Source organism: Triticum aestivum, chromosome 1B (assembly GCF_018294505.1).
Source record: "Triticum aestivum cultivar Chinese Spring chromosome 1B, IWGSC CS RefSeq v2.1, whole genome shotgun sequence".
Classification (NCBI taxonomy): domain Eukaryota; kingdom Viridiplantae; phylum Streptophyta; class Magnoliopsida; order Poales; family Poaceae; genus Triticum; species Triticum aestivum.
In genome coordinates, this window is record NC_057795.1 from 529,705,266 (window position 1) to 529,717,558 (window position 12,293).

The 12,293-nt window shown below is 45.8% G+C and overlaps 1 protein-coding gene and 1 pseudogene across 9 annotated transcripts; one reads left to right on the top strand and one right to left on the bottom strand.

The window, feature by feature from the left end:
• The first annotated feature begins 1,033 nt into the window (after nt 1-1,033).
• On the top strand, nt 1,034-4,734 carry LOC123093869 (uncharacterized; annotated as a pseudogene).
• Nucleotides 4,735-4,934: 200 nt separating this feature from the next.
• LOC123136617 (uncharacterized) lies at nt 4,935-8,945 on the bottom strand. Of its 9 annotated transcripts, none has more exons than XR_006467174.1 (4): nt 8,774-8,945; nt 7,529-8,649; nt 7,001-7,101; nt 4,935-5,459 (listed from the first exon to the last, which is right to left on the bottom strand). XR_006467174.1 is itself a non-coding variant. In XM_044556064.1 (3 exons), exon 2 carries the CDS (start codon nt 8,627-8,629, stop codon nt 7,553-7,555), a length of 1,077 nt encoding a protein of 358 aa, XP_044411999.1. In that variant the 5' UTR covers nt 8,630-8,649; nt 8,774-8,945; the 3' UTR covers nt 4,935-5,459; nt 7,529-7,552. The 9 variants fall into 9 exon arrangements, 2 of the variants coding, with proteins under 2 accessions (XP_044411999.1, XP_044411986.1); XR_006467170.1 differs by having other exon boundaries at nt 6,982-7,101; XR_006467160.1 differs by lacking the exon at nt 4,935-5,459 and adding an exon at nt 5,466-6,900.
• Between the last annotated feature and the right edge of the window lie 3,348 nt (nt 8,946-12,293).

A 12,293-nucleotide genomic window follows, 5' to 3' on the forward strand; every position in this document is an offset into this window, starting at 1 on the left:
CCCTAACCAGACGTACAGTTGTCACATCAACTGGAACTGGTCGAACAAATCCTTGTCTTCACAACGCACTGGTTCTATCTCTTACTCTCCTTACTTACAGTTCGTCTTTGTGAAGTCATTGCCTGATTGCTATGCCTGTTTGACTTCACTGTGTGACTACTTGTTCTGATTGGCTTCGTACTATCTTCCATCCCGATCCTACTACCTAGCTGCTATCAGTCATCATGCTTTGGTTTCATACTTGTCTGACTATGGCTTGTCTAGTGTAGTTCATCTTCCGCTGCATGTTTATAGGTCTTGTTTTCGTGTTTGTCTTCGAAACATTCATGTTTTGAAGACTTTCATAAAAATCGCCTATTCACCCCCCACCCTCCACCCCCTCTAGTCGATAACTAGCACTTTCAAGGAACGAAGGAAGTAGTATACCAACCCTTAATAAAAGCCGGCTGGTTTATATGCACTAGCTCTCCCATGCACCCACTAAGCCTGACAACAAGAAGTTTGGAGCATATTTTGGGGATACCGTGCACTAAGCTAATCAGGCGGAAATCTCCGATGAGACATGCATCCGGCCTTTTCGAGATCAACATGATCATCGTCTGATTGAGCCTGCCAAAAACCTCGCCCATTGTCCAAGAACAGTTTGCGGATTGCAGCCACAACATCACCTTGATCACAGCCCAAGTCTTTTAACAGTCTTGCAATGTTATACAACCTAAATCAAGATGAAACCTAAGAAATCCCAGTGGTTATAAACTACAAACTCTGTAACTAAATATAAGACCTTTTTGCGGCTTGAAGTTGTTCTTGAAGTATGAAGTTGATTTTTAAGTTCCTGAGTATCTATTGATTTACCTCAGGAGTTCAAAGCATATGGGCACTTTGCTACGTAGTAGTAAATCTGAAACAGGAGTTCAAACACAGCTTCTCTCTGTCGTCTTGTCTGCTTCAACCGGAGAAGGCTGGACGTGAGCCTTCCTTTTGGCTAAAGCTGTCAAGGCCGCATGGATCGAGTCCATGTGCACCAACCAAACCCCCCCTTCCTTCTTTCCCCACCACGCCACCGCTCACGGGCAAAGCAGAATCGCAAAACCCTCTCCCCTCTGCTCCACCCCAACGAGCGAAATGCTCCGACGCCTCGCCGGCGCCGCCGCGGCGCCCCTCCGCCGCTCCCTCTGCACGGCCGCGGCGGCCTCCTCGCCCCCTCCGTGGGCCATGCTCTACACCAAGCCGGCGCTGGACGCGTCGGGGCCGCCGTCGCGCGCGTCGCTCGACCTCCACGAGGACTTGTGGGCCCAGCTCTCCGTCCCCGCCCACCTCGTCGTCCCCGACGCCGGCGACGCCACCTCCACGGGCTTCTTCGCCGGCGCCGTTCGCGCCGCGACCCCCGACGGCCTCCTCCTCCTCGACTTCTCCGACGCCCGCTGCCGCGCCCCGGTCGACCGCACCTTCCGCCCTGGCTGGCTGGCCGAGTTCGACGCCGCCGCCGGGTACGCCGGCGAGCCGGACGTCGCGCGCTTCGTCTGCAACCCTCTCAGCGGCCAGCTGGTCCGCCTCCCTGCCCCGGGCGCGGAGTTCGCGAGGTCGTCCACCGCAGGCTGCTCCACGGGTTTCGGCCTGCTCACCCACTCCGAGGGCTCCCGCGGCCCGCCAGACAGGTACGTGGTCGCTCAGCTCAGCCGCAGCCGCCGCGGGGGAGCGGACCACCCCGTCGTGCGCCGTTTCCTGTCGGAAACAGGGGAGTGGGACGAGCGGCGGCTGGCCGGCCCGTCCACGGTGCCGGCTAGCCGGGACATGCGCATAGACCCGAACCTCGAGGTGGTGGCATTCGGCGACCGGCTGTGGTGGCTCGACCCGACCTGGGGCGTCTGCTCCGTCGACCCTTTCAGCGACCAGCCGGAGCATCGCTTCGTCGAGCTGCCCCCGGCCAGCGTGCTGCCTGACCTGATTGACCTGGCCGGGACGCCGGTGCTGGGCAGGTACCGTCGCCTGGGGGTGAGCGAGGGGAAGCTGCGCTACGTGGAGGTGTCTAAGAGCAGGAAGCCATTCGTGTGCAGCTCCTTCTCGCTCGACGAGAAGGGCTGCTGCTGGACGCTGGAGCACAAGGTAGCATTCAATCCTGTTCTGCCTGAAAGGTGCAAATTCTGGAAGACCACGTACCGTGCATTGCCGCCATCGATCCATTCCAGGCGAACTTTCTGTACCTCATCTATGGTCGCTTTCTTATTGTTGTGGACATGGCTAAGGGGAAAAGCTTAGGGGGCAGGTATCTTCCAGAAAGAGCCGGCGATCAAACCCTGTGCCCCTCTGGTTTTCTTGTGCCCTGCACGCTCCCAACATGGCTAGAGTCCAGCTACATCCCCTGTGCAGGTACATTTATGCTCCATTAACATGCTTGTTTGATCATTGAATATCAAAGTGCTGATCTATAATTCTCAGATTGTATAGATCTTTGCAATCTCTTGTGCATACTGCATAGCATCATGTTTTGTGGATACAAACCAACTGCATTTGTATTTGGAAGTTCTGAAACTAGTGTTTCATTTATCATCAGTGGCAATCTAAATGTGGTGGAGAGTTTCATTGCCCATAGGCTAATAGATTCCTCAATTAAATTGGCCGTTATTATCAGTAAGCCTTTCTATAGTATTGCAGCATTGAAGGTGGAATTTGGAACTGCTAGAAAATCTGATTTTCTTTACTGCATTCGTATGAGATCTTTGTATGATGTAAAAAGTGTTTTGCTCCTCTATTGTCAAGGTATACCTATGCAATTGTCCTGTTAAATGTCTAAACTGTGTTTTCCAATTCAACTCTTACTCTAATTAAGTGCTGATCTATAATTGTCAGATTGCATAGATCTTTGTTTAACGTTGCTTTGAAATCTCTTGTGCATACTGCATAGCGTCATGTTCTGTCGATACAAACCAACTGCATTTGTATTTGAAAATACTGAAACCAGTGTTTCATTTATCATCAGTGGCAAACCTAATTTGTTGTGTAGAGTTTCATTGCCGATAGGCTCATACTGTCATACACCGCTGAAATAAATTGACCGTTGTTAGCAGTAAGGTTTTCCTTTAAGATTGCAGCACTGAAGGAAGTGGAATTTGGCATTGCTAGATAATCTTCTCTTTTATTGCATTGGTATGGGATTTTGTATGATGTAAAAAGTGTTTTGCTCCTCTATTGTCAACGTATATCTATATATTTTTCCTGTTAAATGTCTAAAATATGTTTTCCAATAGAACTCTTACTGTAACTAAGGAACATACACTACTGTCTTTGTTCTTTGTCATTTTTTCTAAGTTCTTGTGTGTTCAAACATGATTGAAGGATCCCTTTCGAGCAAGAAGACCAATTCCGGAAGGAACACTTTGGCAGCCACGCTGGTTCGTGCACACAGGGTCTGATTATCACCTAGTGAAGACTGAACTGAAGTATGTTGCCATTTCTTACCAAGTGAGCATGCTGCAAATTGATTGTTATCGCGAAATTTGACATATTAGCAAGTACCAGTTCATATAACCTAAAGTATCCGTGAACATCAGATTCCATTTCTCTTACAGTGTCTGCAATTTGTTAGCTGGAAAAGTTAAGTACTACTTGCCTGGTTGGTGCATATGTCTGACGGCCGCCAAACTGTATTGAGTATATTTTCTGGTTCACCAGGTTATACAATTTAAATGGGAGTGTGAAACATCATAAGGGAAATAGAGCTTAGCAGACACCCAGTACAGTTGTTATGATGAAGCATTGTCTTCCATTATTCTGAAAGGTTGTCACAAACTGATCTTGCGTGAAGTGAACCATGCTATTTCTACCTTTGTAACATGACCATGTCTATATTTTTGTTGCAACAGAAGATAGAAAGTAAACAAAGCATGTTGCAGTTTTCAGATGGTATCTCATCTGTGTCATTTTTCCAAAACAATGTGGATGTGGATCTGGTTTTGCTGTTGTTTACTTCCGTCTCATGTTTCTGTTTACTCCTATATACTCCCTCTGTACCGAAATACTTTGTAGTTAGGGAAAGCTAGTACAAGCCCCCCAACAACAAGTATTGTGGTACAGAGGGAGTATATATTTGGCTCAAAAAGAAATGGAGAAAAAACATCTCTTTTTATGTCACTCATTCTCTCCCCACATGAGTCTGTAGATGTTCTTCACGTTTATCTGTATATTAGAACTATTACAAAGAGATTGGTGAGCCTCACGTTCATGTTTACAATCCGCTTTGCAGGGTTCTCAAAATTGTGAGGTAGGAGTTGTTTTGGAGGACTAAGAAATTGATGGTGGTAGACTGGTACTTCCTGAACTCCTGTTTTGGGGGAATGTTGGGAGAACTTTGGGTTTGTCAGGCTTTCCTGATGCGCCTCCTCTACCATGGTTTGGGCAAAATCTGCAAATGTTTCACATATTTTGGCTTTGCTGATGCGCCTCCTCTACCGTGGAATCTGGAATGCCATTCTAACTTGAGATTGCTTTTCTTTGAATTTAACGGGTCTGTAAGCTTAAACCAACGTGTTCTTGCATTGTTACCCAATCTGGAGTTTAACTTATCCTTGTCATTGACATGTTGATGAAAACCTGCGCATTGGAAAGGTTAAGCTGATCTTGGAATCCTGACGTGTACGTACTCTGCAGTGGATAAGTCTGGCCTGTATGATTTGTGCTAGTTTTCTCCCTTGCATTTGAGCTACTTTGAGTTTGATTGTGTAAACATCGTAAGCTGCTGAACCTTATTGTCTTGCGTATGTCGAAAATGTTCAGTTTACTGCTTTGCTGCATAGGTCACTGTTTGAATCAAGTTTACAATCCTTTTGAATGCTCGATAATTTCTGCAAATTCACGAGTTTACTTGAAATTTCCTACTTCCTCCGTTTCTAAATATTTGTCTTTCTAGAGATTTCAACAAGTGACTACATACGGAACAAAATGAGTGAATCTACTCTAAAATATGTCTATATACATCCGTATGTGGTAGTACATTTGAAATCTCTAAAAAGAGAAATATTTAGGAACGGAGGGAGTATTTGAAAGTGAGCGAATGGAACTGGGAAAAGGAGGATAGGATACAAACTGAAACCACCTCCTCCCAGTGAATATTCTCAAAAAAAAAAAAAACCTCCTCCCAGCGAATGAAATTTTGGCGGGAAACTAGTGCCCAGCACAGCCATCCAGCTGCACGGCACTTCCTTCTATACGGAATTCGTTGCATAGACCAACCCCGGTAGACCAACGTCACTGATTTGTGGGCCAGAGAGAGCTTCAGCGTCCCAGTACGCGGTGGAACGACCCCACGCAGCTTTCATCGCGCCATCACCTGACATGCCAGCTGTGTGCGCCGAGTCGACGTGAACCGAGGCCTCTATGCCATCTGATTACTTCCAATCTTTGCGGTACCACTTAATCCCATTTAACCGAGCATTGTAGGCTACCGTTTTTGTGGTGGCCACCTGACAAAAGGGAAGCTGTATGGTGAGTTTTCCATTCTTGTGGTAGACCAATTCACTCGTAAAGTTGTAATTCATTATGTATAGCATGAACTGTGTTATTAGTAAAATTCGTACTACATATGAAATGAACTGTATGGAATGGATCGATATGGTGAGCTGAAATATGTAAGGTCTATTAAACCACGCAATAAAAAACACAAGCTGGATACCACTTGTGAAAATGCGGGTAATTGTATTCAATGGTGTGTTCAACATTAAATAGTTTAGTTAGTTATATAATATCTGTCATTAAAGTCTATCAGAACTCACAAATTTGTTGAGCGGGTTATTTTGTACTCCCTCCGTCCGAAAATACTTGTCATCGAAATGAATAAAAGGGGATGCATCTAGACGTATTTTAGTTCTAGATACATCTCTTTTTATCCATTTTAATGACAAGTATTTTCGGACGGAGGGAGTATTGTCTTTTAGGCTAACATCTATTTGTCATATTGAAGCAGAGTGTATAATGCTCAAGTTTTCAACTCTTTTTGCCTCATTTAGTTGATTAAGTATATATATATACACTTGTCATATTGAGAAACATGTTATATTGCAGGCATCATGAAGTCGAACAAGGTCAAAGATTGCACAGAGTTGATTTCGTAACAAATTTTCCTCCTGTAGAATCAGTAAAATCTTTGGAGAATGTGGAAGAACAGAGATGGTGAACAAGATTGGAGTAGGCATAGTTTCATCTTACAATGTTCTGTTGGCTGTTACAATTGATTCATTCTCCAGCGACCAATTTGGTAGGGTACAAATTGCTGACGGCACATTGCTGAGGCTTGACAAGCTCTGCAGTCGACACAATTTTAGCAGCTAATGTGTTGGATCATATCCTATCTCATGGATGTAAGAACTCTGTTCGGTTACCAGAAGTGTATGACTTGCTGGAACAAATGAGGAAACCATGGGCTCAGCTATTCTAATCCATACAAGTGCTATGCCTCAAGATGAACGAGGACAAGCTCTGTTCAATGCATTTGAGCTGTTGATGCATGGCATGACAGAAGATCTGAAATTTGGTCAGACGGATGGGGTAATGATGCGCAGCCTGGTGCTGACACAATATTATTATTACGGTGATAGCGAGTTCAATCCAGATGACCCTGAAAAGCAGCTGATTTACTGCAGAAATTCAGAATGTCATGTTTTGTCATACCTAAGGAAGCTTAAGAAGATGGGTCTCATATATACAAGGAAGATCATCAGAGGCTAATGCATCTCAAGTTCTGGAGATTACTTTGCCAAATTTATCAAATTCTTTGGGATCACCGGATGTTGAAATGGATCAAACCCGAAGATCACCTGTGTAGAGGAGCCTGTTGTCCACTCTCTGTGGGATGTGTGAGACACATGTGCTTCCTTAATGGAGTCCAAGGAAAGAGCAAGCCTGATGCTGAATGGGGAGATACATGTCTAACAATCGCTCATAGAATTCAGAACAGAAATGTAAAGGTAATAGCTACTGCAGAATTACCTGAGAATTCTTTACATACATTAAAAGTGTTAGCTCTGGTTTTGAGCAGTGAATTATCTGCAGACATACAGTTCACAGGATGGGATTGGCGACCCGGATCTTGAGTGCACAGAGATCATTCTGCAGAATCATTCACATAGCTCAACCAAACAAGGTATGGTCCAAAATAATCAACTAAACGTTTTGCAGAGATTAGGAAGTATTAGATCTAGTACTGAACAGTAAATTTCATATTTAGGTATTTCCTGCCGCCAACATAAATTTCAAGGTTCTTGATGCTCCCTACAGTTTTAAAGCTTGGAATGATTTACAGGTCTTTGCTCTACAATCTAGATCCTGTTTCAGGTGGACATAGACTTGGCTAAGAAGTTTCATGTGATGTAGTTACTAACTGTGACCAAAGGTGAGCTTCCGGAGGTCCGTTAGAAGCATGGGCGATGGGCCTTTGTAAGTATCGCTTTTCTTGCCATTAGCTGCTGGTCACTGGGACAGAGGGAGTAGGACAATATACAGGCGAGCCGTTGGTCTTTGATCTAAGAGAACTCACCTGCCATATATGAAGTAGAAATTATCAGAGCGGTATGACAAGGTCACGGCCGAAGACGTAACGCTCCGACTTGTGCTTAACCATCCGGAGGTGAGCCCACCCAGCCTTCAACACTTCCACACCCTCGAGAACAGCAAAATTCTCTCTTTTCTTATAGGCTGACATATCCTCAAAGTTGTCTGAATGAGTTACGAAGAACCTGGCAATGCAGACTTTGCCAGAGCCCAGCGGCACGAGGCTGGCATCTCTCAGGGTCCAATTTTTTGGCCTGACCACGTCTGTCCACATATTCTGCAGAACGGGCGGCCTCACCTCAGATGAGGCAGTGAGGTCCGATGTGCACAGCTGCAAATTGTTGGGTGTGAAGCCAAACCAGAGGTTGTGCTCAGGGATGTACTCGGCACGGCCTCTGAACGGCAGTGACCAGTTGCCTACCTTGCTCCATGCACCACTCACAGTGTCATACGAGTATGTGCCGGCACCTGCTGTGGATACCCAGATCTGTGATTCGCCAACCACAGTGTAGGCACCGATTTCATAGGGGGCTGGAACGTCACCGCAACTGGATTTGACCTCATCTTCATGGAAGCGGGGAATGTCGTTCACGAAGGGAGGTGGCGGCTGAAGCGAATACCAGGACCAATCATTGGTGTCGCTTGCAGGAAGGCGGCCGTGGATGAGAGCCTGGAAGCAATGCTTCCCAGGCGACGGGCCAGGGTTACCGCTCATGACGTAGAGGCTGTCACCAACGGCAATGGAGATCGGGTCCATGATGGGCTTGCACATCATGGGCATTCCAGTGCGGAGCGAACGCGAGTCAGTGTCGTAAAAGAAGGTCCTGCCTATCTGGTCCACGGCCAAAAAATTGTTCCCGGTGCGGCCGAAAGCCATGAAATTCATCCACGCGAGTTCGCCCTTCTTGCCGGGCCAGCCGAAGGATAGAGCAGGGGGGGGCAGAGGAGCATCTGCTAACGGTTGAACCGCTGGAACCGCTGACCTGGTTGGGTGAAACAAATTTGCGGGATTCATACGGTGCAGGCTGAAGTGTCTGGGGCCGCCGTTGCAGCTCCTGGCCAACAGATTCACAAACCGGCTGCCCATGGCGATGGCCGGCGGACTTCCTGATAATCAAGAGAAAGAACAAGGGACTCGTTGAATGCTGGTGATGATTCTCGTTTCTTCTCTTGGTAATATCAAAGATCCATGTACAGACACGGAGATTATCATCAGAGATTCGCGGGGTACCTGAGGAGTGGGGTTTGGGATCCAATTCAACCCGAAAATTTCTGGAATGGAGACTATCGGCACTCTCAACCACGCAGCCAAGAACAAGATCGATATGCTGTTGGCAAAAAATTAGGGAGGTTTGGGGAGATCCGGTGCTGTCTTATACTAGTGGCGGCGCAAGGAGGACTTGAGAGGAAGATCCGGTGCGATTCCTACCCTAACGCCTTCTACCTTGGGTTGCTGGGCCAGATAGGGCTAAGTGGGCCAAATCGGCGATGTCCTATTTTCTTTTCCGTTTTTATTTTTCTTTTCCCTTTCTTTTTTCTCTTTCTTCTTAATACATGTCTAATTGTTTCAACAGACCGTTGTATCTCTCTCTAAAAAAACAGACCGTTGTACATTTTTCATGAACATTGGAAACATTTTTTTATGCACACTGAACATTTGTCAAATAGTACATGATTAATATTTTTTTTCAAATATATGTTTTGAATAAGTGTTAAAAAATCAAATACACATTATAACATTTTTTGAATGATAGGAAACTTTTTTAAACTATGCAAATATACTATTTTTACGTCATATAACATTTTTAGAAAATGTCACGAACAATTTTAAAACATGATTTTTAGTGGTACTATTTTTTTTTCAAAATTTATACGAACATTTTTTACATTGTATAAACATTTTAAAGGATATCATGCACATTCTTTTGAAACGCGTGAAAATTATTTTAAGATAAAGTATGCTTTTCGTCTGTCAATTCTTCATGGAGTCTATATTTCATCCCTCAACTACTATACCGGACAACTTGCACCCCCAACTGTTGAAACCGGACAAGTTTCATGCCTCCTCTCGGTTTTGACCGATTGGTGTTGACTCGCCTTGGTTTTGAACGCTTCATGGGGACATGGCAGAAAGGGCCCCCAAATTGACCCCTCTCCCCCCCCCCTCTCTCATACTCCCCCCTTTCTCAAGCGACAATTGTGTTGGAAATATGCCCTAGAGACAATAATAAATTAGTTATTATTATATTTCCTTGTTCATGATAATCGTTTATTGTCCATGCTATAATTGTATTGATAGGAAACTCAGATACACGTGTGGATACATAGACAACACCATATCCCTAGTAAGCCTCTAGTAGACTAGCTCGTTGATCAATAGATGGTTACGGTTTCCTGACCATGGACATTGGATGTCGTTGATAACGGGATCACATCATTAGGAGAATGATGTGATGGACAAGACCCAATCCTAAGCCTAGCACAAAGATCGTGTAGTTCGTATGCTAAAGCTTTTCTAATGTCAAGTATCATTTCCTTAGACCATGAGATTGTGCAACTCGCGGATACCGTAGGAATGCTTTGGGTGTACCAAACGTCACAACGTAACTGGGTGGCTATAAAGGTGCACTACGGGTATCTCCGAAAGTGTCTGTTGGATTGGCACGAATCGAGACTGGAATTTGTCACTCCGTGTGACGGATAGGTATCTTTGGGCCCACTCGGTAGGACATCATCATAATGTGCACAATGTGACCAAGGGGTTGATCACGGGATGATGTGTTACGGAACGAGTAAAGAGACTTGCCGGTAACGAGATTGAACAAGGTATCGGGATACCGACGATCGAATCTCGGGCAAGTACAATACCGCTATATAAAGGGAATTGAATACGGGATTGATTGAATCCTCGACATCGTGGTTCATCCGATGAGATCATCGTGGAACATGTGGGAGCCAACATGGGTATCCAGATCCCGCTGTTGGTTATTGGCCAGAGAGCTATCTCGGTCATGTCTGCATGATTCCCGAACCCGTAGGGTCTACACACTTAATGTTCGGTGACGCTAGAGTTGTTATAGGAATTAGTGTGCAGTTACCGAATGTTGTTCGGAGTCTCGGATGAGACCCCGGACCTCACGAGGAGTTACGAAATGGTCCGGAGGTAAAGATTTATATATGGGAAGTCCTATTTTGGCCACCGGAAAATGTTCGGGATTTTTCGATATTGTACCGGGAAGGTTTTAGAAGGTTCCGGAGTGGGGCCCACCTGCATGGGGGGACCCACATGAACGTGGGTAGTGGGGGCAAGGCCCCACACCCCTGGTCAAGGCGCACCAAGATCCCCCCTTAGAAGGAATAAGATCATATCCCGAAGGGATAAGATCAAGATCCCTAAAAAGGGGGATAACAATCGATGGGGAAGGAAATGATGGGATTTCTTTCCTCCCACCTTTGCCAACGCCCCAATGGACTTGGAGGGCAAGAAACCAGCCCCCTTCACCCCTATATATAGTGGGGAGGCGCATGGGAGCTTCACCCTTGCCCCTGGCGCAGCCCTCTCCCTCCCCAACACCTCCTCCTCCGTAGTGCTTGGCGAAGCTATGCCGGAGAACTGCAAGCTCCACCACCACGCCGTCGTGCTGCCGGAGCTCTTCCTCAACTTCTCCTCTCCCCTTGCTGGATCAAGAAGGAGGAGACGTCCCCGGGCTGTACGTGTGTTGAACGCGGAGGTGCCGTCCGTTCGGCACTAGGATCTCCGGTGATTTGGATCACGACGAGTATGACTCCTTCAACCCCGTTCACTTGAACGCTTCCGCTTAGCGATCTACAAGGGTATGTAGATGCACTCTCCTTCCCCTTGTTGCTAGATTACTCCATAGATTGATCTTGGTGATGCGTAGAAAATTTTGAATTTCTACTACGTTCCCCAACAGTGGTATCAGAGCCAGGTCTATGCGTAGTTTCTATGCACGAGTAGAACACAAGTTGTTGTGGGCGTTGATCTTTGTTCAATGTGCTTACCATTACTAGTCCAATCTTGTTTCGACGGTATTGTGGGATGAAGCGGCCCGGACCGACCTTACACGTACACTTACGTGAGACAGGTTTCACCGACTGACATGCACTTGTTGCATAAGGTGGCTAGCGGGTGCCAGTCTCTCCCACTTTAGTCGGATCGGATTCGATGAAAAGGGTCCTTATGAAGGGTAAATAGAAATTGGCATATCACGTTGTGGTTTTACGTAGGTAAGAAACGTTCTTGCTAGAACACCAATAGAAGCCACGTAAAAACTTGCAACAACAATTAGAGGACGTCTAACTTGTTTTTGTAGCAAGTGTTTTGTGATGTGATATGGCCAAGAAGAATGTGATGAATGATATGTGATGTATGAGATTGATCATGTTCTTGTAATAGGAATCACGACTTGCATGTGGATGAGTATGACAACCGGCAGGAGCCATAGGAGTTGTCTTTATTATTGTATGACCTGCGTGTCAATGAGCAACGCCATGTAATTACTTTACTTTATTGCTAAAACGTTAGCCATAGTAGTAGAAGTAATAGTTGGCGAGACAACTTCATGGAGACACGATGATGGAGATCATGGTGTCAATGCCGGTGACGATGATGATCATGGAGCCCCGAAGATGGAGATCAAAAGGAGAAAAATGATATTGGCCATATCATGTCACTTTTTGATTGCATGTGATGTTTATCATTTTTTGCATCTTGTTTGCTTAGAACGACG